The sequence below is a fragment of the Mesocricetus auratus genome, unplaced genomic scaffold (genome assembly GCF_017639785.1).
Source record: "Mesocricetus auratus isolate SY011 unplaced genomic scaffold, BCM_Maur_2.0 Super-Scaffold_100020, whole genome shotgun sequence".
NCBI classification, from domain to species: Eukaryota; Metazoa; Chordata; class Mammalia; order Rodentia; family Cricetidae; genus Mesocricetus; species Mesocricetus auratus.
The window spans coordinates 41,072,331-41,098,974 of NW_024429201.1; the positions used below are offsets into that span (position 1 = coordinate 41,072,331).

Genomic DNA, 26,644 nt, shown 5'->3' on the forward strand with positions numbered 1-26,644 from the left:
GCCTGTATGTATGTGCACCACACTTCCTCTGGGGCCTGAAGAAGCCAGAAGAGGGCATTAGCTCCCCAGTTACAAATAGTTGTGAGCTGCCATGTGGGTGCTAAGAACCAAATCTGGGCTCTCCGCAAGAGCAGCAAGTGCTCTTAATTGCCAAGCCATCTGTCCAGCCTCAAAATAGACAGCCTTTAGTTATAAACGTATAGCCTTTAGTTATAAACGTATAGCCTTTAGTTATGAAATTTTCCTTTCCAGATAAGCATTCATAAGTATTCTTAATTTAAAATATGAATGAATTATGATTATGTCAGTATTATAAACAGTGTGAACTCTAACAATAAAATATGAATTATCTTATTAAAAATATTGCATTGTAAGGGCAGGGAAGATGGCTCAGTGGTTAAGAGTATGTTGTGTTCTTCCAGAGGACATGTGTTTGGTTCCCAACATCAATGTCAGGTGGCTTCTGGAGACTGATACTTTTTTCTGGCCTATGTAGGTAGGTACCTGAACATATAGATTAGAAAAACAAATATACTAGGTCATCATATATATATATTGTACATCAAGATTCATTTTATTCTCTATGCCATATAAATACAAGAGAATGATGTCATAGTTTTCCTGTTCTACCCCTTTTTAAAAGAGCATTTAGCATATGTAAACTGGTCTTCTGGTTTTGTCTGATGAAATGAACCCATGTCTGGATTTCTCATTCATTCAATTCAGCTGACTGGTCAAACACAGAATGCAGAACTTGGATCTTGTTGCTCTGCTTGTTGGCAGGAGGCTTGGGGTGCTCCGAAAGGTTGTCTGGCTTCTCTGGTAATGACCTGTAAGGTTTTGCTTTGATTTCACCTTCAGAAAACATGGGCTTTGGAAGCACGGGTTCAGAAAAGGCTTTCCTCAGATTCTCGCTCTCTCTGTTTTGCCTTATGGATTCTTCTTCCTGGAAAATGCTCTTTATCTTGGTCAGCACAGCATTGACACAGACGGCCTGTACCAATTAAAATGTTAAAGAGTGATGTTTCTTTTTAAGGTGCTGACAACCACAGACAAAAAGTCAGTAACATGTCGCCCTTCCTTTGAGGAAACCCTGATACACGACAAGGGATTGATCAATTCCTTATCCTAAATATGGAAAAGTGTTTAAACAAAACACGCATGAAAATAACCCCAGAAGTGAGAAATAAACAAGTTTAGTCATTCAGCTCATTCTGCATTACTAATGAGCCAAGTAGCAAAAGACAGCAGCGTATTCCACTAAGCTAAAGGGAAGTGGTTTATCTTAGAAGAGCTAATTCTTTGAGCGTTTTCTTCTTTGAATTTCTAATAGTCTTTCTTACAGCAGCATGCTAATTTATTTCACTGTGCTGCTTCCATTTGTGTATATGGCATCTTAGTCTTCCTCCCCGTCTTCACCCTCTCACCCATCCCATGCCCTTCTCTAGGAGTCCTGCCACTGGTTCAGATCTTTTCAAAAGTCATTCTGGTTCCACACAGTACAAAACATACTGTACTTTTCTTTCTGTGTCTTTTTTATTTTGCTTAATAGGATGACCTCAAGTTCCATTCTTTTAACTTTCTCCAAATGATATAATTTCATCTCAAAGGTTTCTTCTGCATTGATACAGATGATCACGCAGTTTTTGTCTTCTGTTTATATACCATATTAAATGCATTGGTTTACAAATACAGAACCATCCTAGCATCCCTGAAATGAAACTGACTTAATCATGTTGGATGATGTTTTTAATATATATTTCTAGGTGCAGTTTTCAAATATCATATTAAGAATTTTTGCATCTAATTTCAAAGATAATCAAGGGTTATCAAAGATTATGTTGGTCTATAGTCTTCCTTTCCTTTCATTTCCTTCCTTTCTCATTTTTTATTTATAAAGCTTGTATGAACAGCTCCAGTATGTATTGAAAAGTAGTGTTTTGTGTTAATTAAAAGCATGTGTATTTTGCTACTGTTTTATGGAATATTGTATAGATATTTGTTAAATCCACTGACCTCTAGTGTATCTATCTCTAATGTTTCTTTGTTGATATTTGTTGATGATGTTTCATGTTGGTGGGAGTAGGAATCCTGAAGCCACCCACTATTGTATTGTAGTATTATCTCTCCTTACATATTGTGTAGTATTTGTTTAACAAGACCGAGTGATCCAGTATGCATATTTATGATCATTATGTTCCTCAGTAGGTTGTTCCACTTACAGCTTGGTTGTGAAAGGTCCCTCACAGGCTTGGACCCCAGGCGATGGACCTATTTTGAGGTGTGCTGGTAATGTTAGTTGGTGTGTGTTACCTGCAGTAAATATTTCATTGGAGGCATATTCTAGGGGCTTTATTTTTCCCTGTGTCCATTCCCTCCCCCAGCTTCTGTGCCATCAGGTGAGTGGCTTCTGCCGCCTCCGTCCGCTGTCGTGCTGTCTCAGCCTCGTATGCCTTTTGTTTTTCTGGGAGACGTCTAACTCCCAAGTTAGTGATTTTGCTTTGAAAATATATTCCAGGATATTCTTGTTTGATTTCATATGTGCAAATTTCATTAATTCCTCTGACTTGTCTTTTCTTAATTCTCATATAGTTCAACTTATTAATGCTTTCCTTCATGTTGTATGGGTTTTTTTTCCTGTTTAAAGAAATCATGACCTATACCCAAGGTCATGAGAACATTTTCATCTATTATATCCTAGAAGCAGTATTATTTTTGCCTTTCAGTTATAGATTTATAATCCATGTGGAATTGGTATGAGGTAAGAGAGAAATAGTTACCTCAGTGATACCCAGTTGATTTACCCTTACTTATCAGGAAAATCCTTTTTGTATCGTCTTTCATAATGTTCATAAGTTACATTGTGTGTAGGTCTATTTGTAACTCTCTGAGTCTAGCTGCTTTGCCTATTCTTGGGGCAATTTTTGCTCTATGAATCATGGGAGCTTCATAAAATGTCTTTATAACTGGAAGGGTAAGTTCTGCTAGGCTATGAACACGGCATATCCTCTGTTTACTTTGGCATTCTTAAAGTTCTCTTAATTTTATGATTTTATCTTAGTTCTTATATACTTAATTACATGGCTCCTAAAAGTTTATACATGAATATAAAAATACTGAGGCATATGTATGCAAAAGAATCCAAAAGATTGTTTTTCAAAATGATGACTGAGTTTGAATATAACATAAACTAACAGCTGAATAAAATAAGGAAACCAATATAGGCAATAAGATGAAATCCAGAAAAGGAACCAAACTCAAGTCTCACCAATAAACAAGGTCAACTGGAAGGTGTAATATCAGAGACTGAAAACAGAGTGAACAAATTAGTACACTTAGATAGTAGTGAATCAGAATAAGCTATGAACTGTATAAATGGTATTTGGGAGCATTATTAGAAGGCTAAGTTTATGAATAACCAGTATTGATGAAAGAGCCAAGTCATGAAAAAGATGGAGAAACTTATTCGGTGAAATAATAGCAGAAAACTTCCCATATGTTCCCAATGCAAGAAGAGTTTAGAACCAAGTAGAAATGAAAAGTTTGCATGCCTTATATATACATAGAAGAATATGGCTTATGGACACATAGAAGTGAGCATGCCAGTATACAGGTAGAATATGAGCACTGGTTGGTGGAGTCTGAGAATCCCTGGGGTTTTTTGCAAGTCAGCCTAGCTGAACTGATGAGTCTAGATTCAGTGAGCTACCCTGTTGCTAGACTTTTTTCCCGCCAGGTCCCATCTATCTTCAGCCCCAAATAAGCACACAGAGACATATATTTATAAACTGTTGGCCAATGGCTAGGGCTTCTTATTGGCTAGCTATCTCTTAATTATTAACCCATTTCTATTAATCTGAGTATTTCCACAGGTCTTATCTTGCCAGAGAAGGCCCGGACCTGTTACTCCTTCCTCAACTACATGGGGTCCTTTATGTGCCTCTTTGCCTACCTTTCCCCGAGTTCTCCTCATCTCCTAGTCCCGTCTATCCTCTGCCTCTATTGGCCAAAGAGTATTTTGTTCATCAACCAGTAAGAGAAACATATATACAGAAAGACATCCCCCATCACTACCCTGTCTCAAAAGACAGGGTGAATAGTGATCAAGGAAGATAACCAATATACTCTGGCCTTTATACACATACGCATGTGTCTATATATACACATAACACAAATACATATAGCACACATATAGGCACATAAATTTCCAAACTTGCTGATTGGATTACAAACAAGACCCAAGAAGTTCTGCCTGCAATGAACTCACATCACTAACAAAGTCATACATAGACTTAAAGTGAAAAACCAGACAATTCTTAAAAAATTAAGTATGAAACCAAGCAGGAGAATGTATATTCACATCAAACATACATCATGCCAAAATGGTTAGACGAGACAAAAAAGATTATGATCTTTTGACAAAAAGAGCTGAGCTAAGCAGCTTTCCATCATGACACAAGTAACTGAAAGAACGTTTTAAAGAAGCAAAGGTTGGTTTCCGCTCAAGGCTTCAGAGTGTTCAGCTAAGCCTAGCTGATTCCATTGTTTTGGCATTGGAGATTTTAACAGAAATTCACAAATGGGATATTTAATTTATACAATTGTGACCAATCTTATCGATAACATGTAAATTAAAATCAGTATTACAATACACACTTTGAATCATGGCTAAAATAGAAAATATTGACAATAGCAAGCACCACTGGTGACATATAGGACTGCTATGATCTAGGTTGGGTTTTAATTGTTAAAAAACAATTTTAGGAGTTTTTTTTGCACTATCAGCGATAAGTGCTTGCATATCCTGTAACCTAGCAGTTTCAACAAAGGGCATGTACAAAGATACGTATGCAAACATCATAAAAGTTCAAACTAGGAGCAATGTAAAATGCCCATCAGTGGTTGAGTAAGAAAAGGAATGTCAGTCACTGAAACACTATATATAGCGCAACGGACAGGAATAGACTCAGCAATAAGAAGTACCAAATCTCATAGCAGCAGAAAACATGAAGAAAGTTTAGGCTGTGATTCAGGCTACATTCAATCTAAGAAGCTGAATCACCCACAAGTCAAATGTCAGTCACTTATGTGGAAGAGAGGCAGGAATGATGTTGCTGTAGTTGTAGCTGATGTTTACTGAAGTAGACCAATAGATTTTGTGGTAATTCATCAAGATAGAACCTTTCTTGAATTATGTTTTTCATAAAGCATATATGGATACTTATTAATGGATGGAAACTCATATAATTTATACATCTTTTAGGTTTTTGTCATTCACAGCACTTATAATCAAAATGTAACAACCGTGTTCTTCAAAGGCATAGACCCCAAATAAATACTGAACTAAAGCCATCGTGAGACAATGGCTATAACTAGACAACAAGATATCTCAAAGCAAAAGTTAATCTGTTTTGACTAAATTTTTATCAGATTTACTAAATTTGATTTCATTTCTTTAAATAGTAATTAACTTTAGAGAAGTAAAATAATTTTATTTAATAAGCAAATTGGGCCTTGGGGGTTAATTTGGCTTGTCAGAAAATCAAACAACAAATCTGAAATCATTTTGCAGGGTCAGTAATGTGCCTTCACTGGTAACATTAAAGCTAATACTATACATGGTGCCGTTTTCAACAATGAATGAGATACATTTGTTTCTAGAATATAGCAGTTCACTTACCAAGTAAATTAGTGCTGCGTAGGAAGCATACATTATGCTAGTTAAAGCAGTCTTTGCTGGAAAAGAAATGATGTCAAATAAAGAACCCCTTCTGACCTGCAAAAACAACAAAAGTTTATTAAAATGAAAATTTTGAAGGTTTCAATGTTATGAGAATTTAAAATTTTATCTGTGTTAAATATCTGGGCTTCTCACCCTCTGAAAATATACTATTTCTTGCTTCTCCCTTTAGCAAGAAGACATCCTTTTACTAATAAAAAAAAAACAGCAGCAAATCCCATAAGTCCGAAATTTCCATTTCTGAAACCTGAAATATTTCAATGCTTACAAGCTGTGAAATGTGCTGGCTAGGGGGTGCTCCCCCAAGTATTTGAAAAAGTCTTTCCTTTGTACAAATTCGTGTAATCATTCTTTACTAAATTATTCACAACCTCAATTAAGCAAACAGCAATCAACATGCTAAGCATTTCCTGGAGATTAATGACCCACTTGCAATGTTAATCATGGGACTGCTGCAGCCAGCCCTGACCTTAGACGATCATTAAACTCCAGGCAAGGCTTCCGGCTCACACCCAGCCTGCTGCTCTGAAGGGTTTATGCTCAGAATGAATTTGCCTCTCACATGTTTTTAGTTTCTGGTAATACGTGTTGTTGCCTTAAACATGTCAGTGTAACATTTCAGTTTAAGGGGATTATTCCTACAGGCACCTTAGGAAAGCCTTTCCTTCCCTCCCCCAGTGAAGTAGCAGCTAGCCATGCTCCTTGAGGTAAAACTCAAGGCATGCAGCAGCTTCAGTGTCTGTCTGTCCACATGCTAGGCTAATAAAGCCATAGGAATGTGCAGCATAGACTGCATGGATGCTGGAAAGAGCAGTGTGTGCATGGCCCTTAGAAAATGATGTGTAACGCGAGGCTGGAGCTTCAGTGGGAGCATGCTAGGCAAGCATGCACCAGTTCTGAGTTATTCCCTAGCATCACCAAAAACCAAAACAGAACATTTACCCACACACAGGAGTGTGTGTTCCCGCTATTGGGGGCAGGGGCTAAGGCAGGAGGATGCCTTTAACACAGCACTTTGAGGTCAGCCTGGACAGCATAACAAGATCTCATTTTGGTGACGTTACTTACACTAGCAAAAAAAAAAAAAAAAAGCCAAAATAAGCAATGATACAGAAAGGTAAGGAAAATGAAATTCAATCAGTAATCTGCAATCTTAAGAGTGTGCTTCTGAAGTGTGTTTTAATAAACATTCCACTGTGACCCAGGTGCTGTGTAACCTGACAGGGTGGCATGGGCTATTGTCACAGCTACTCAGACCAGTCTGTAAGACACAGAATGATCCTTAAATAAAACAGCAGGAATACCAAATATGTGCTTTTTAAATACTCGACTTAACTTTATCCTTAAAACAACCCCACAGAAATGGCATTTTTATTGTTACTCTTCCACGAAGAACTGAGAAAAAAGGACAGAATGGCCTTCTTGGGATGGCATAGCTGCTAACAGTAATTGTGGTCTTGAATGAGACACCACACCCCAGGCTTGCCCCCGAGTCCCAGCTGTCTGTGCTGCTGGGAATGCTCTGCCCCTGAGTGGGCAGGGGAAGATGGAGGTGGATCAGGCTTCTGGTAAGTTCTTGTTAGGAAGACAAGAAAATTCTTACAGTACTCAGCGGAATGCCTTACACAGGCAGCACTGAGGGACCTGATAGGAACTAATATAGCACAAGAGAAAGAGAGGTTAAAACTGTATGCCTAGCAAATAACTAAACTCTAAATAAAAGTGAGTCAAACTAATTTCTAATGATAGAAGTAAAGAAAACGGACGTCTTCCTCACAGGGGTGAGATTAGCACTGAAGAATTGATGAGATTTTCAGGGCATGGCTACCCTAAAGAGTATTCAGTTTATGGAAATTCACTGATTTACACTTTTAATGATTTTCACACTTGTCTTAAAACTTAAGACTTATATCCATCTTTCATATATGAGAAATACAACTAGCTTTTTATAGGAAAAGTGGACAGAAATGTACCAAAATTGAAATAGCTTTTGTTTGAATAACATAACTGTGTATCATTAACATTTACAGAACACTCTTTATATGCCAAGTCTCTGCATAGCATTATTTTAATCTCTAAGAAATCTACGAAGTAGGATCTTTGGTATTGTCCAAGTCATATGGTTCATTGTGGCTGACTGCTGCCATGTCTACGTGACAACAAAACTGGCCACGGCTCTCAGTAAGGGATTGTGGAATGCAGAAGCACTAGGCCAAGAAGGCCTCTTAGCTAAGAGTGAGGGAGTGTAATGCGAGCTCTCCGGTTTTTTCTTTCCTCAGGCCTCACCAACTCCCATATATGGGAATAGACACTACTTTCTTACTGCTTTCTATTTAATAAATCATCCCTACAGGAAATGCATGTCCTCTGATTTGGACTGCTGTCTCCATAAGTCAACGTGGGAAATGTCTGAGTTCCTGGCTTCCTTAAAGAGTCTTTGGAAAATGAATCAAAGGTTGCATTTTCTTTCTTCCTGGAAGCATGGGAACGGCAGCATGCCTTTCGAGCTGCTTCCAGCTACAGAGGACAAGCACACAGGAAAAGAGCAGCAGAGAGGAAAGCAGACAGACTCCAGCAAGACTCTTCTCTGCAGGGGAAAAGACTCCTATGTGTGCAGGAAGGTCTGTGTGGGACGAGCAGGAAGTCACATGTAACAAAACAAAACGGGCTGTGGAAGAAATCATACTTTGCCTCACTACACATTTCCCTGGGTTTATTCTCTTATCTGAAGGTAATTACAATGGGGTTTCAAAATTAATTATGTGCATGATACCTGTTACACTTGTGAGTAACTAATTTTGTATATTGCCTAAGGATTGCTGTTTTCAATATCTTACTGGTTTCAGTTCCTGTAAAAAATCATCCCCATAGGAAATATGTTTCCTCCAAAATTTACGTGGTTTCTAGAAAGTAGCATTTTTTTTTTAGTTTTGCGACTCACATGCTGTGGTGGTTTGAATAAAAACGCTCCCCCATAGGTTCATATATTTGAGTGTGTAGCCATCAGGTAGGGGCACTATTTGAGAAGAAATAGAGGTGTGGCCTTGTTGAAGGGGGCGTGTCACTGGGGATGGGCTTTTGAGGTTTCAAAAGTCCTCTTGGCCCTGCAGATAAGGATCTCAGCTGCTTCCTCAGCACCACGCCTGCCTTGGGCATTCTCACTGCCATGATGATGACATCATGACTCCTGAAACTGTGCGCAAGCCCCAGTGAGATGCTTTTCTTTGTAAGAGTTGCCTTGGTCATGGTGTCCCTCCCAGCAACAGGTCAGTGACTAAGACACCTGCACTGCCTGCTTTATACTTTATAAGCCACTCTCTTTGTTTCTGCCTTTTAGCACGAGTAGCATATAGAAAATCTAAAATAAAAGCAGGAGATGTTTGGAAATGTCTTTATTTGCATTTTCTTGGCCTATTTGAACTATTTTATCTTAAATTTGTTTTATTAATTTTATTTGTTTACATATTGGAATTAAAGTACAGTTTCAATGCTATGTCAATCTCTTTAGTTTGGTTACATTAGTATGCACAATATACAGACTTTGAGACATGAACAAATCTCAACCTTTCCAGGAAGAAAGGGTTTCCTGTAAGTGGCAAAAGCTGTATTGCCAAGCCTTGCACAGTAGCTCATTACACTTACAAGGACTGCTAGCACTCCACAGTACAGAAAGAGTTGGTCAGCATCTTGTGAACACTGATCCTGAGAAAGCTCTTATTCAGATGGTCCAGTAGGGGTCAGATGCCCTCACCCTTTGCCCAGCCAGCTTGAAGCAGTATGTCTTTGAGAAGTTCTTTTTGGGAAAGTCCCCTTTTCCATATCCAAATCACACCTACCGGTTAGTCTTACAGGCTCAGCACCCACAGAGCTCCTGATCTTTGTAAATGTGCATTTTAAATTCTTAACTGGACTACACCCCAGAGTGTGCAGGGCAGGGGTGGGGAGGGGTGTTTTGGGGAAGCTTCTCACTTCAGCCTGAAAAGAGCATGAGCTCAGTGGGCTTGAATGAAACATCCAGGCAGCGCAGGGGCTGAGGCTCACTCGGGGTTTGTGCACATCTTGCTCTGTACACAATAGAGGCAGTCACCTCATCTCACCCCGGGAAGATCTTTCAGTTCTGTGGCCCCGCGCTGCTGACTGGCCTTCCAGCGCCAACAGCTCGTGGGCTGACGTGCCTTGGCAGAAGTCAGCGTCTAAGCTGACTATCTAGGTCACTGCAGCAAGAGCAGCTGTAGGCTGGCTCAGTCAGGCAGCTCCCAGGCTGGGCAGATGCGCCACTCTGAAGTGCTAGTGTTAGGGATGTCGGGAGGCTCCAGGGAGTTCTCCACTCAGGGCTTTCCATTCCTGAGGCTTAGCATCATTAGCTGTTCTCGTATCTCTGCCTCAGCTCTGCAGAACCCGAGTAACATGACTCAGTCCATCTGTACAAGCAGGGGCAGAAGACGTTTCTAACAGGAAAGCCAACAGAGAGGCTAAATCCCAACCTCTGTGCCCACCTTAAACTGACCAATGGAAGTTCTTTAGGTGTGGACTGGGTCTTTTTTAGGCAACTCATGTTTTGTACATATTTTAAGGGGCTCAGATCTGAGCATCCATTTAAAAGACCCAGGAGTACCATTTTAGAGGCTCTGGGCCAGCATCCTTTCTCTGTTCGTCTTAAGGAAACCATTACTGTGGATTTCATCTTCGACCTCCCTGTACCAAAGGGCTCAAACATCAGTCTAGTTGTATCATCGATGTCCTAGTGAAAATGCTCCTCTATGTCCATGTTTTACAGGAAAGTAATCTGCTTCACTGGTATTCCATGTTGATGATAACTTAGGTAGAACCAATTAAATTGTTCCAAGTACAAAAGGATTTGTCTATCATTCATTCTTAGATCAGATACCCAACAGTCACTGTAAAAGATCTTTGGACCATGAAACATAGCTTCAGACTGATTACTAGGTCACTTTCCCACAGCTATGTTTATATACAGAGTGATATCCTCCAGGCGTTCACACAGCCTATTCCTCTGAACATTAATTCAAGCTGTCACCCCCTTGAAATTCACCATAAAGCTTCACCTGGAAGCAGCTGGGAAATTTTATTGTGCGTTATTAAGAATGAACATATCTTCTCTATGCTGTGACTCAACATATGCCAACACCATGGATACACTCCATCCTACATTCACACCTCAGGAGAGGAACCCTGGCCTTCCCACGCTTCACACCACATTAAAGCAACTCCCCTTCCTACCCTTCACACCTCACCAGAGCAGTCCCTGCCTCCCACGCTTCACACCTCACCAGAGCAGCCCTGGTCTTCCCACGCTTCACACCTCACCAGAGCAGCCCTGCCTCCAACACTTCACACCTCACCAGAGCAGCCCTGGTCTTCCCATACTTCACACCTCACCAGAGCAGCCCTGGTCTTCCCACGCGTCACACCTCACCAGAGCAGCCCTGGTCTTCCCACGCATCACACCTCACCAGAGCAGCCCTGGTCTTACCACACTTCACACCTCACCAGAGCAGCCCTGGTCTTCCCACGCTTCACACCTCACCAGAGCAGCCCAGGTCTTCCCACACTTCACACCTTGTGGGGACACCAGACCTTGAGCAGAAACCCACTTCCCCTTTGGCCTGGGAGCAGGCAGCTGTGTAATGTTTACTGAAAACAATTCAGTGCTAAAGCTCTTGATGGGGCTCAGATAAGGGCTTGCTCACTGAAATACCATGCCTTTCACACCCCCTACGGCTAGATGCCTCTTCCTGTCCCCCCTGTGGTGTCTCCCCGATTCTGGGGCCGGAGATTAAACCACCAGCCAGGAGGGTGAGAAGTCTAAAAAGAATGGTATGTAGATGAATGGCAGAAGTCCTTAAAAAGGGAAGCTCCTTTTTCTTGGGGAGACTTCTCCTGAGACTTCTCTCTCCTAAGTGGACTTGGAATCTCCTCCTAAGCTGACTTGGGAAGCATAAAGTTTTCTTAAAGCAACCGACCGGTCTCTGTGTCATCTATCCCGACCACCTCGCTACATTCTCGGATGCAGGCCGCACAGCAGGTGCTTCAATTGGAGGTTCCACCGAGATTGTAAAAGCGAGGTAAGTGAGCGGGTTCGTCTCCTTTTCTGGCCAGGGACAGATTGGGGGGGGGGAAGAAAAGAAACCATGGGGAATAGTTCTGGGAAGCTTAAATTACAGAATACTGAATTTTCAGACAGTTGACAGTGGCCGCTCTGAAACTGCATGCCTCTTCTGGATGCTTCTACAGTCTACTTTGCATCCTTTGGTCATGCACTCACTGCGCTTGACTGACAGTGTCTGCATATTTTCCTACTAGTCCACAGAGTATCTAAACTAGTGATCTTATGTATCAGGTTTCAATGAGCATTTGCTGAGTTAATTAAAAGGTTAAGTTAAAAGAAATTTAGATATCTTACATTAAATTGTAAAAGACGATGGTAAGTAGAACAGATGGAAAGCTGGCTCCAGTAACATGTCAGGCTGAGCTAATGTGAAAACATTTACACAAAGCCACTGAGAATTCCATTTAGAACCAAATGCCCAAAACTTCACGCAAGGCTAAGTCTACAGAAAAGAAAGATGAATCCTGGGCCAAGAACCAAGAGAGCCAACAGAGAAGCAAGCATGTGAACTTACATCCCAGGCTCTCTGGCTCATACTGGATCACCAGGTGACCTTCAGTCCATGAGTGCATGTGAGGCTTGGATGGACGTAAGGTGCAGGGTAGGATCTGCAGCTGCAGTTTCTGAAAGCCATACTCAAACAACTGCCACCACCACCACAGGAAGGGAGGAAGCTGCCCCCCACCTGGCACTGGAATTTTCTCTTTGGGATCACCTGAAATTCTAAGGGTAGTGCAGAAAAGCCTGAACTGAGAAAGCTGGAAGGCTGGTCCCAGGTTGTCCATGTCCCTGGAGCACAAGCAGAGCTCCTCAGGAGAGCTCTGTCACGGAGGGTTTTACTAAGATGAAACTCTACTGGGGAAGTTCCAGTTAAATACAGTTATAAAACATTTGGAAATCAGCTCCTATTAATATGCAATACAAACCATCAAAGTCTGATAGCTTAGTAGCTCTTAATCCTTCAAAGAATAATCATTTGAAAGACCATGTACATGCAAATATGTTCAAGATAATTGGAAGTCGATTAAAGGGAGAGAACTCTCCAAGGCTTGCAAGGGGAAAGAAAGAGCATCCTTAAGGAAAGAACCCATAGGTCTCAAATCATGAATGTGAGGCAAGAAGGGGTGGGCTTATTCAGTGACATGCTTTCCATGCAAGCATGGAGCCCTGAGTTTGGATTCTTAGCACCCACCTTTTAAAAATCAGACTTGGTGGAACACACTTGTAATGCCAGTGCTGGAAGCAGAACAGGAGGATCCTGGAGCTCACTGCAAGCTTGGTGAGAGAGCCTGTCTTAAACAATAGGGTGGAGCACCATGGAGGAAGATTCCGGACTTCAACCCCTGGTCTCTATACACACGTGACCACCTCTACATATGCATAACTTCTCATACACATTCACATGCACACAAAAGGTAAGTTTAAGGTAATACTAAATAGGTAGAAGAACATTCTGGACACAGTCAAGATGTGTAAAAAAGGGATAAAGAGCCAGGCATGGTGGCACACGCCTTTAATCACCAGAACTTGTGAGTCTGAGGCAGGGGATCTCTGTGAGTCTGAGGTCAGCCCAATCTACATAGAGAGTCCCAGGCCAGCCAGACATGCATAACAAGACCCTGGGCAGAAAGAAGCAGGGCGGGGGTCCGTGAGGAAGATAGACACACTGAGAATAAAGGGCAGGCAGGTAGCTCAGTGACAGGGTGCTTGCTGGCAGGCATGAGGTCCCAGTGTCCATTCTAACACCATTGCAAAGGAAAACACACACACACACACACACACACACACACATTAAAATGTATTTAGTAGGCATGTCAGGTTTATAGAAACTGACAAATATAGAATATTTCAAGGAATGATAATTAAGAATTTTTCAAGAGTTGAATTAGTTATTTCCAGGTTCAAGACTCAGAATTTTCTCAGGAAAGCTTCCTGAGGTACAGTTTGAGTTAATAAGAGTTGAAGAAAGAAATCCCTTGGAGATGTTCCCAGACAGTCTCATTCGTGTTGACAGGGGGATGGGATAAGTGTGTTGACCAAACCACTGTTTGTAAAATAAAAGAATTGGAAATTAATTATTCGTTCTCCCAGTAGCAAACTCTAGAGTATCTTTTCTTCCTGGAATGCCAGAGAGAAGCTAAAATGACTCTAGCTACATTTATCAATAATTGTAGCTAAAAACAGGAATTTTCAAAAGACAAGTGAATGTTAAGCATACATAATAAAAGTATGTAAGTATACATATGCAAATGCAATAAAATATAAAAGTATATGTAGAGATGTCCACTTCATCTTCACAGTGATCACCTCTTCGAGAAGGGACCAGGATGTGTTTCTTTTTATGAAGAGCATTCTGAAGGCAATCTGAAACTCATTAGGACTTATAGTCATGTGGGAATTCTGCTAAATTACTCCTGTGTTTTGAACTATTTCACTGGTAAAATTATTTAAAGCTACATCATTAGACAGCCCCCAAAAGGAAAAATCTTTTAAGTGTGCTGACTGTAAATCAATGTCAAAGAAGACAATGACAGCCTTGGACCAGCCACTCTGCCTGAAAACATGTTTCTAGAGTAAGTGCAGATGAGCCAGGTATGTGTCTCAGAATCTCAGTGGCAGTCAAGGAAAAAGGCAAACACATTGTGGGTTTTTTGGGGGGGTTGTTTTGTCTTGTTCTCATTAGTGGATAAACACACACACACACACACACACACACACACACACACGTTAGCTGGAAGGCAAAGACAGAATTTTTCTGCCACTAAATTTTTTTTGAGTACAGAGATATTACTCTCCATGGAGTGCTCATATACCTGCACAAACTGTTTCTTCTGAGCAAGGGACATATCAAATAGCTTCAGGAGCTACAGCAAGTGCATTTCTGTAGAGAGAACTGGAGATGAATCCCCAAGATATGTCAGAGGACACCAAAATAATACCCTCTCCTTTTTCTTCTACAGACACGTTCCAGGGTAATAGATATCTGCCCCCCTCGGAGGAGAAGCCAGACAGGTGTTTCATTGTTCCTGAAAAGGCTCTGTTTCTTCATTTCAAGGTTCCTCTTTCCTGGTACAACATTAAATATGCACAATTAACTAAGAATCCTCACTGTTATTCAGTCAATAGACTGAAAAGTAGGGAGCCAACAGGACATTGCTCTGGCTGACACTTTTACTGTGAACGACAATCTATGTCCCTGATATGAGCTCACTCTCTCCTCTCCCCCCCCCGCCCCGTGTGTGTGTGTGTGTGTGTGTGTGTGTGTGTGTGTGTGTGTGTAAATGTATGCAGTGTGGATCAACAGCAGGAAACCTTGTTGGCTTAAAGTCTCAGCTCCTTGGATTTAGTAGAAAATCAGGACAAAAAATCACAGCAAGATAAGATGATTGGCAGGAAATACTTCAGAAATATTCTTCAGAAGACATTTCACAACATAAAAACTATGGTTTGGACACTAGAGCAGTGGCTCAGCTGTTGAGTACATTTACTACTCTTCAAAGGACCTGGGTTCCATCCCCAGCACCCACGTGGCCCTGCAACTGTCATTGTGGTGTTGTAACTGTCTTTTGTGGTGTCTCAGCACAACTCTCTGTAACTCCAGTTCCAGAGTATCTGATGCCCTCTTCTGGCCTGTATGGACCCTGGGAACATGCATGACACACAGACATACATGCAGGGAAAACATTCCTGTATAAAATAAAAATAATTCTTAAGCCTATTGTTTTAACAAAATTTAGAGAAGGGCAAGGGAAAACATTATCTTTCAAAGGACATTTCAGAAAGAATTAATAATATTCAGCTATTCTCCAATGTTAAAGATGAGAAACAAGGCGCAGAATACTTCAGAATCCATTGGTTAGCAAACACATAACATTTTTTATATTCTTAGATACTAAGTACCACAAGAAAACCTTTTATAAATTCTGTTCCCAGGTGATGATTTTTTAAATGTAAAAGCCTTGAATTATTGATAGATTTCTCCATAATGGGATGTTGGTTGATTCTGGCTGCCCAGCATCCATAATGGGATGTTGGATGATTCTGGCCACCCAGCATCCATAATGGGATGTTGGATGATTCTGGTCACCAAGCATCCATAATGGGATGTTGGTTGATTCTGACCACCCAGCATCCATAATGGGATGTTGGTTGGTTCTGGCTGCCTAGCATCCATCCTGCTTGAGGACCTGCTCTTTCCACTCTACTTTCAGCCCGTGTGGTCTGGATAGGGCTCCAACCCCAACTCTGGAAATGAAGCAGGGAACCTGTCTCAGGCCAACTGATGCAGCCTATTTCCTTAGTTTAAAGGCAAGCACTTGGATGTACACCATTCTCCATCATGAACCCAAGGAACACTGACTCAGGAATTATTTGAATTTGGAAGTATGGAGATTCCCAAACAGTTAAAAGTCATGCTGGATAGTCTTTGAGTACAATTGATGTAGAAAGAAAGAATGAAGACTTGCAAAGAAAAAGAGGTAGGCCATTGCTTCATTATCTATGCACGTGTCTGGAACCTTAGCTCTGGGCTGCTTATACAAACTAGCACTCTCTTCTCTTTTGCTTTCAGCCCATTTGAGGATGGTTTCCTCTCCTTTTGGCCAGTGTTCAATCCAATGCTCCTGGGATTGGGATACTGGTGCTGAAAGACTCCAACTTTCCCACAGAACAAATTTAGATGTTTGAATAGCATCCAGATTGAAAGACCCAGAGCTCTGTGTCATAAAGTTAAAAAAAAGTCAGGCCTGAAAAGTTTTAACAGTTGCTTCCCTTAACAAGAAATAACAGAAGCTCCACTAGGCCATGCAGAAAATATAATTAGAAATAAACATGAATATGAGTGAGTATACCTGAGTGGTTTTACAGCTGAATACGCCCATCTAGCACACCAAGGGTTAGTTGGGAAACAAGTGTTCCCAGAGAGAGGAGGAAAACACAACCACTTTGAAAAATCATTATAGAATTCCCTTTATGCTTGACACAAATAGTCAATTTGCATGCTTATATTTTCTTTTAACTATTTGAAATGGAAAGTTTATACAGCTCAATTAGACAATAAGGTAGGAAAAGTTCACATCACCACCCCTCCAGATTTCAACTAGAAATTGTACTCTATCATGTCTCCTATCCAACTTCATCTGCTTCACACAAAGGATGCCAAATTCACTATCGTTTTATTCTTTCACAATTCTGTGCAATATAATGGACTTTGATCTCCATTTTTTTACACCCCCAGTCCTCTTCTCTTCCCCAGTGAATCCTTTCCACTTTCATGACTTCTGGGGGTAGGGGTAGCCCACTACCTTGACCAGGTGCTTGTATGAGCATAGGTTTGGGGCAATTTACCTGTGCTGTATCACTCAAAAGTGGCTCACCCTCCTGTAGCAGCCATCAACTGCCTATAGCTCTATGAGCCCTTTCCAGCTGGTGGAGGAGCGTCAACAGGCTCAGCCTTATACGGGCAGCCACTGCTGCTGTGAGCTCATCGGTGAGCAGGTGTGTCATGTCCAGAAGATGAGTTTCACAACATCTCTTATATCTTCTGTGCCTTAGACCACCACCCCCTTTCTATGATGCTCCCTGAGCCTTAAAATGGTCATGTAGATGAGATATCCCATTTAGGGCTGAGCACTCAACAGTCATTTATTACCAACACTCTGGTCAGTCATGAATCTTCAGAAAGGCTCTACAGCTCATGGGGACGCAACATCCACTTGCCTGCATGCTGTACAGGGGTTGGCTTGGCGCGTTCACCTCCCTCAGCAGCCGGTGAGATATGTGCCTCAGCTCTAAGAGTCGACATGCCAGCTGTGGCTGCAGAAGCTTGGCCACAGATTTGGAGGAGCTGGATATGCTGTTTAGTCCTTGAATTAATGCCCCCCGGTTGATCTTGGCTACAGCCAGAGCCATTCTGACCTTGGATGTTTTCTGCACTGGCTCTTTTTTCTGAAAAAATAAGCTTTGAAAAGAATCTGATACATGATTCTCTGATACATTATTAGCATCTACTTGTAGCAGAAACTGAGTATATAACTATGCTGTACATGATGTTGTAAATGTACTTAGCCCCTGTATAAATTCACTGGCACCCCTAATTAAAGCTTTTATATGAATACCTTAATTTTTCCTTAGGATAAATATTGAGAATTGAATTAAACGAAAGACAGCATTGTTTCATTTCTTTCTGGGTATGTAGGGTTTTTGTTTGTTTTTTAAACAGGGTCTCACTATGTCCTCCTGTGTCACTCTGGTTGGCTTTGAATTTTCTATGCAGACCAGGTTGGCTTTGAACTCATAGAGATCTACCCATTACTACCTGCGTTGAGGCTGGGATTGAAGGCATGTGCTGCTATGCCTGGTGGTCTATGGTATTTTTACATTGATTTTACAGGCTGCTTTAAGAAATAGATAAGATTCTTTTTCTTCCTTCCTTCCTGTCTGTCTTTCTTTTCCTTCTCTCCTTCCTTCCTTTCCTCCTTTCTTCCTTCCCCCACCCCAGGATCTTATACATGCTAGGCAATTGCTTTACCACTGAATCATGCCTTAGCTCTCTTCTTCCTTTTCATTCTTAGACAAGGTCTCACTAAGTGGTGCAGGCTGGGTGTGAACTCATTCTGTAGCTCAATCATACTGCCTCATCCTCCTGTATAGCTGGACTAAGGCTTCACTCTCAACAATGATTCTTATCCAAGCATTACTCAATATATGAAATAGTCAAGCAATGTACTTATTTAAACCATTATAAATATTTTTAGAAGTTTACATCTAGAGTATGTACAAAGGAAACTAAACCAGACATGCTATAGGCCAGTCAGTAAGTTAAAAAAAAAACATTATCTCAAAACTTCAGAAATTCTAGTAATTTCTAACAAAATTGTTGCATTATCAAAACATTTAACATGTGGTTTCCTCTTAGTAGTTTACCAAAAAGAAACTGCATAGAGTGTGGCTAAACGGTATTACAGTCAACAGACAGGCACACTTAGTGTCATCATTAATTTAAACAATTTGGGGCTCTTCTGGCCATGCTTAGGAAAAAATATTAGTTAGGCATTGACTGAAGATAAGCAACCTTTGATTCTGTAATATTTTGTTAAACCTAAATATATGCATACAAAATATCTGTTAAATTTGGGGGTTTTTTTTGTCTGCAGTGAACATTGTGTGTTTGCCTCAAAGCTAACATTTTGTATATTTACTTTAAAAGTTAATGCACCTCACTGGATTTTAGTGTTTTTCTTGCTGCTTAGCAATTTTCACTGAAGACAACTAGAAGCTGTTCTAGCCCACTGGTGAGGATACATTTTTTCCCTGTGTAGTGTTCTGGTGTGGTTTGTTCTGTTAACTTTTCCGAAAAGTTCAGTAGCCAAAGGGAGGTGTCAGTCTCCCAGGCAGCATCAACAGTAGATAGCGCTATCTAGACTGCTAATGATACCCTAAAAGCAATCTAAAAACAAAGTGATCAAACCAGCTCAGAGCTCCAGCCACTTGACATCATTCTGTTCCCTGGCTGTGGCTGAAGGGCAGCCCGGGGCATCACGTCTGTACCGCTCCAGTACCCAGGATCCTCTCGAGACTACGCTGTGTCGACCCTTCCGAGCTCTGCCGCCGGGTGGACTGGCATTGGTTTGTTTTCACTTGTGACTGAAATGTACCTATGCACTCCCTCGCTGTAGTTATGATTAAGCGCAGTCAGCCACACTGCCGGGACAAACAGGCATGGGACACATGAAGTTCCACCTTGAAAGGCTTATCTCCTTGTTGGAGTCTTCAGTGTTTGGGGAATCTACCATGTTGGGAGTTGTGAAATGTCAACCTTCTGCAGATTCCAGGTCTCCTAAATGAATCTACAGGATCTTTTACTTTCTTCTGGTTGTTCTGAGCCACAGTCTTGCTGGCCAAACTGGCCACAAAACTCCAACTGGGTTCAAAGCCCAGATCCCCTTCCTTCCTCTGCTTCTCGAGAGCTCAGATTAAGGGCACAAACAATCAGGCCTCAAGTTCTTCATAGGATGGCTTGCAGTCACTGTTTGTCTCTGTCTGCTTCTGTTTATACAACCAGACAAATCAGCCTGTCCAACTCCCCTTCTACATTTCTTTCTTGCTTTTTTATAAAAACATGGTCAATTATCATTGATAATTTGGTCATCTTAAGTCTCATGTAGGGCTCAGATAATTTAGGTTGATGAAAACATGAACATTTGTTGAAAATGATATTATTTCATGTAAGCCTGCATTGCAATGCGAGCATATTTAGCTGGCATCATGAAATCTTGGCTGTCTCTCTGTGTTCACCTGTGTCTCACAACTATGCTCTTTCTTTCCCTCTAACGCTTAGTTTATTACAATTAGATCATGATCGGCCCTGCATGCCTTTGAAAACGGTTTCTTTAAAATAAACAAAGCAGAAACAAAAACTTGGCATATAATCTTCAAGGACTTGTTACTTCCAACCATGCAGTGCTCTTGGCTACTTTTATCTTCTCTCCCACAAAGCATGGAACTGGCTCTTCCCCAAGAAGGCATGCTTCCTGCCTGTCAGGAACCGATGGGAAAAAACAGACCAAGGTGTGTGTGTGTGTGTGTGTGTGTGTGTGTGGTGTGCAGTGTGTGTGTGTAGAGGGTATTCAGGGGTGTGTGTGTGGTGTGTGTGTGATGTGTGTGTGGTGTGTGTGTGTGATGTGTGTGTGTGATGTGTGTGTGGTGTGTGTGTGTGAAGTGTGTGTGTGTGGTGTGTGTGTGATGTGTGTGTGGTGTATATGTGATGTGTGTGTGTGTGGTCTGTGTGTGTGTGGTGTGTGTGTGATGTGTGTGTGGTGTATATGTGATGTGTGTGTGTGTGGTCTGTGTGTGTGGTGTGTGCAGTGTGTGTGTAGAGGGTATTCAGGGGTGTGTGTGTGTAATGTGTGATGTGTGTGTGATGTGTATGTGTGGTGTGTGTGTGTGCCCTCCTTAACAGGTGTGGTTCTCTCCTGCACTCTGTGAACAAGCTGATGGCAGGAGGAGCCTACATTCCTCAGGCGGAAAGAGATGTTTGTGATGATTTCAAAACACTATTACTTTCAGCAAGTTTCTTAACTATTTTAATAGGAAAACAATTGAAAGTTTTTTTTATTCTTGGCTGCCAGGGTGTTTTCTCCTTTTCCACTGCCTGCGCTGTGTCTCTGTTTATTTATTTATTTTTGGTTTTACGAGACAAGGTTTCTCTGTATTGTTATGGAGGCTGTCGGTCCAGCCCGGCCTCGAACTCACAGATATCCGCCTGCCTTTGCCTCCCGAGTGCTGGGATTAAATGTGTGCGCCACCACCGCCCGGTGTGTCTGTTTATTTTTAATAAAATCATGTGGGGTGGGGTCCCAATGGCCACCCCAAATGAAGCTCATGCTCTCTGACTCTTAGCCTAAGCATCTGGTTGCCAGGGGAACATGGATGCCCCTCTGTGCACTGCTCACCCTCATCTGCGCAGTTCACAGAGGCCAGGAAATAAATGCCCCACCCAAGGACCCAGAGCTGCAAAGGTCACTCACCAAAGGAAACTTTGCTTTGGTTAGTAAAATGGGTTCTGGAACCTGCTCTAGATTTCCCGTTTGAATACATACTCCCCTCCCCACGAGTCCTTCCCATTTCTGTTGTCAGCAGTTTTAATGATGAACTTTCAATCCTATTATGGCAGCACTTACTATCCTCCACTTATAAAACCAGCGTGTCAGTAAACGTATCCAATTCTTCCCTTGAATAGTTCCAGAATTCCACCCCACCCTTAGATACACAGTCTCTTCTCTAGGCCAGCGGGCTAGCCACCTGAACAGTTCCCTTCTCCCAGATTTGCTTATTTTCAGTGTCAGCAGCAAATAAACCAGAGATAACCAGCTAAAACCTGTCAGATCACATCTTACAGTGCCTCAGCTGATGCTGAACTCTGTCTGGAAGCAAAGCCTGTACAAGCCCTGTGGAGACTGTGGCCCTACCTCCCTGACCTCACCATCTTCTCTCCATTTTTTTTTCAGTATTTATGGAGTGTTTTGCAAAAGGTGAAGTTGTTCTGTCAAATCCAGACAAAACCAGAGCTAGGAGGTTGTGGGGTGGGGGGGTGGATAAGTACTGAGGTACTGGGGGGGTAGTGCTTTTTTATGGGGTTTCTTCTCGTTTTACACACGGCCTGTGCTTTGTATATCTCACACAGTGGGTTTGTGTCACTAAGTTAGCAAAGGGGGTGGTGGAAAAGCAGCAGTGGGTTTCAAAATGGGCAAAAGCCGTCTTTGTGCTCTTCCCGAAGTGGCCCAAGACTCTTAAAAGTAAATAAATTCAAGGTGTTGGGAACAGGATAGAGCTCTCTTTGGGGAGAAGGCAGCCATCTATCTGAACACAAATCATGGTCTTAGATCCTGTGACAACGATGCCACCAGAAGACAGAGCAAGGTAGAAAAAGTATGAAAAAAATTGTAGAGTTTTTTTGTTTGTTTGAAAAAAATCTCAATGTCTCAAATTTTGGCAATGGAGGAAGCCCATTTTGGAAAAGAAACAGGGTATTTCTAGCATGACTCTTGCCTCTAGGACTCCCTTTGAGGTTTTTAAAAAAATTATTACACTACCATCCACTTTAAGCACTTAGATGCTAGGTCCACTAGACACTGTTCATCTCTTCTCTTAGAAATCCAGAGTACAGCTTAGAAAAGTTCCCAATATTTCAAAATACTTTTTACAAAGTCCAGGGGATGTAAAGAGGGGGAGGTATCTAGGCTGTAAATGGGAGGCCTGGGATTCCAGAATTTGGCCTTTCCTCCGGAGTTTTTAAGACTTAGTCTGAACTGCTCAGCAGAACGAACTGCACTGTTCAACAACTGCTCATCTGGGACCCCACGCTTCACATCACCCTCATTCCAAGTCTAGACCCCAAACAGAGAGGGCTTGTTGTCTGTTTAGTCTACAGTCAGAATAAGAAGCTAAGTAGCTTCAATTTACTGGTCAACTACATGGGTTGAACACAATGAGTTACATCCCTTGAATCAAGACTACTGAAATAATTTTATTATATCCCATCTTCATGTCGTCCACATAGCCCCTGTCTTACTTAACAGCCATTCTTCTTCCAGCCATTCAAGAAACGCAGACTCCTCCTTACCCCTGCATAGCCTTGTCAGCCCACATTATCAAGTTTATGATTCACAGAACACTACACCCATTCTTTATATTCCCAATGCTCTTGGCAACCATTTGTAACAGAACTTTACTAGAAACTCTGCCTGCATTAAGAAAACATCTCTAGATAAATACTGTTTTTCTCCTTGGTGTATGTGTATGTATGTGTGATAGATGCAAACTCCGTGTTCATGTGCATGATAGATGCACACATCTGTGTTCATGTGCGTGATAGATACACACATCTGTGTTCATGTGCGTGATAGATACACACATCTCTGTTCATGTGCGTGGTAGATGCACACATCTGTGTTCATGTGCATGATAGATACACACATCTGTGTTCATGTGCGTGATAGATGCACACATCTGTGTTCGTGTGCGTGATAGATACACACATCTGTGTTCATGTGCGTGATAGATACACACATCTGTGTTCATGTGCGTGATAGATACACACATCTCTGTTCATGTGCGTGGTAGATGCACACATCTGTGTTCATGTGCGTGATAGATACACACATCTCTGTTCATGTGCGTGATAGATGCACACATCTGTGTTCATGTGCCCATGGGATGCCAGGGGATGGCTTCTTCTATCACCTTGTATCTGAGACAGGTCTGTCACTGAATCTCATCGTTTCAGGTAGGCTCACTAGACATTGAGATTCCATGATCCACCTGTCTCCACCCAACAATGCAAGGTACACAAGCAGATATGCCTGGCTTTTATGTGAGTGCTGGGGACACAAACTCTTGCTTGTACAGCAAGCGACCTTAACCACTGAACTATTATCTCCCTAGGCCTATGAACTATTTTCAAAATAAAAACTGGATGTCATTTCCAACCTCAAAATCTTCTCTGTCTACTTTTGTGTTATAATTAAGACAAAGATCAGCCTCTTTTGTTGCATGATATCCAAAGATCTTATTCTGGGTCTGGCTTAAATGAATACCTATTAACTTTACCATTACAACCCATCTTCATTAGATTAAACCCACTGACAGGGATCACATCCTGTTTATTGTCCCCACATCCCTGTCTCCCCAATCACAAACAATAGAGAGTTAACAGTGTTTGACAGCCCCAACGCCTTTCCTAATGACACAGGCAAACTTTGTGAATGCCATGCCTCTCGGGGTATGTTTGTGTTTAGTTTCTGGTTTGGGCTAGAAACGTGACATGTGACATTGCCCAAGTCTGGCTTTTAGGGTGTCATGCAACATTAAACTGTACTGTACTTCAAAAGTCGATACGTGGAGTAATTAGGTTAATGAGATCATGCCTTTTCTTCAGAATTCCCTCTATCCCTCTGTCTCCAAGTCCAATACTTTATCTCCTTCAAATCTTTTATGAAACAGAGACTTTAGAAACACAGTGCATGTGTATTTTGCTTACGTGGTAGACATCAGTAGTTTCTCTCCACATTATCACACATGTTCACACGATCTTTTCAGATTAGTTTATCACAGTTAAGTGTTTGTAATCCCTTAATTGCCTTAGATTTTACCTAAGCATTTCTAGCGATTTTCCAATTTTACATTAAGCAAATGTTAAGGAAAAGGTGGCGCATGCCTTTAATCCCAGTACTCTGGAGACAGAGGCAGGTGGATCTGGAACTCTACAGAGCGAGTTCCAGGACAGCCTCCAAAACAATACAGAGAAACCCTGTCTCAAAAAAAAAAAAATAAAACAAACTGCATTGTCAGTTTCTGCTATGAAAGATTTTCAGATTTTTGATCTAATCTTAATTTATCTCAGTCACTTCTTCGTCTATCTCTCTGCTACCCAAGGGCTCCTCCCAGTAAATAAAATTGGAAATTGGTTTTTCTGAGGAAAAAATCATATTTTCTTAAGCGTCACTTACTGACCTCAGCATTAATGATTTGTATGACACAAAAATCACATATTTTCTCTTCCTATTGAAGCTTGTGAGTCTCATTACCTGTTTAGACTGTGACAATCTTAGGATGCCAGGGACTTCATCTTTAAACTCATCTATAAGGTCCATCACTGCCTTCTGGAGCCCCTCAACTGAGAAAAGGAGATGTTAGGACGAGTAGCCCGTGACATTCACAGAGGTGTGGGACCCTGTCCACCTCCTGGGTAATTGGGGATAGAGAAACTGGCGACATTTGTCCCCGCGGTTCCCACGCCCATATCCCAAGTCACAGTAAGATTGTCATACGTCTTCCAGAGAAGGTCTTTAGCGCCTGTCCACATATCCAGCCGATAGGCCTGGCGGCCATGGCTCCCAAATGTCTAGCAGGCCTGGATGAGGACTCTTCCACTCAGGACTGCAGGCAAGGACAGAACCTGACCCTCACCGTTAGAGTTCTTTGTTACTGCACAATGGGGCCTTTGAGAACTTGTTACAGAACCTTCCGAAATAACTGTGGAGATGGGAGGAACAAGACTATGTTTGGAGGCAAGAAGGGAGGAGGGAGGAGCTTGAAAATTGAATCACACCAGGAATTTTCACATACAAAATGAGTCTGTCCTAAATTCTATAGTGAGACTTGAATTAACAGATCACCCGAGAGTCAGAACAAAGTTCTCTTTGAAGGCAGTTGGGAAGAAATACTTCAGATAGTGTCAAATACATGTGCGTGCACACACACACATATGCACACGTACGCGTGCATACATGAACACATACCCACACATGCATAAACGCACACACATGCACACAGAGACATGCACACACTAGAGCACACACATGCACACACATACATTCACGCATGCACAAACTCATATGCCTACATTCACACACTCATGTGCAAACATGCACACACAGCCATTAATTTGGAAAGACTTCTGAATAGATTGAGATTAATAGATCACATCAGGCAAAACGGTAAAGTGTTTGGTTTGTCTTCATTTCTTTAGTTTTTGCACACCTAGAAAATCATCGCCCCTCACTCACCACACAAGGGAAGAACTAAATAACAGGTCAATTTGATTGTTAGTGGGGATGAGTTAAAAATTGGTGGATCAAAGTCTTGTTTTACACTTAATAGTAGCTTGGTGGTTGTCCTGGAAGAGCTTGAGGCTGCGGCCAATGGAAGCTTGCTCATAGAAACTGTGGGAGAGAGATCATTGGCAGACCCCTGCTATCACGCTCTTCTCAGCCCTTAACCCACTACACATGCCCACGTGTAGCCAAACAGCACCCTCTTCTCTCCCTCGTGGCCTTAATTCTTAAGTATGTGTTAACATTTGAAAAGTGCAACGCATTACCAGAAAGAAAACCTTCCTCACTGACAATGGTGCCATCATGGAGTCAGAGAGAGATGCTTTCTTTGCCCTATCTTTACCTCAGAGTGAGATGCTCTCTGTGCCCTATCTATCTGGACCTCAGAGGAGCACCCAGCAGCCCATGTTGTCCCCGATATCCCTGGCGCTCTGCCCCCAGCCGCTGCCTTCCCTTGTATTTCCTAAGGTCACAGTTGGTTTTATGGAAGTTTCTTCTCATCAGAACACCCTAGAGAATTTAACCCACCAAACCCAAAAACATTCCTCATGCATTTATCACACTTAAGTCAAGGACAAATGGTAACCTAAATGATCTCCACCACATTTAGTTTCCTTCTATGACCCTCCAGGGCTTTGTTGTTGTTTTTGTTGTTTTGTT

At 41.7% G+C, this 26,644-nt stretch overlaps 1 protein-coding gene across 1 annotated transcript; it reads right to left on the minus strand.

Annotated features, from left to right (window-relative positions):
• Positions 1-551: 551 nt before the first annotated feature.
• On the minus strand, positions 552-25,321 carry Spata9 (spermatogenesis associated 9). The gene is made up of 5 exons (XM_005065707.4): positions 25,199-25,321; positions 24,956-25,044; positions 17,589-17,816; positions 5,681-5,776; positions 552-994 (listed from the first exon to the last, which is right to left on the minus strand). Exons 1-5 carry the CDS (start codon positions 25,257-25,259, stop codon positions 710-712), a joined length of 759 nt encoding a protein of 252 aa, XP_005065764.1. The 5' UTR covers positions 25,260-25,321; the 3' UTR covers positions 552-709.
• Positions 25,322-26,644: the final 1,323 nt, after the last annotated feature.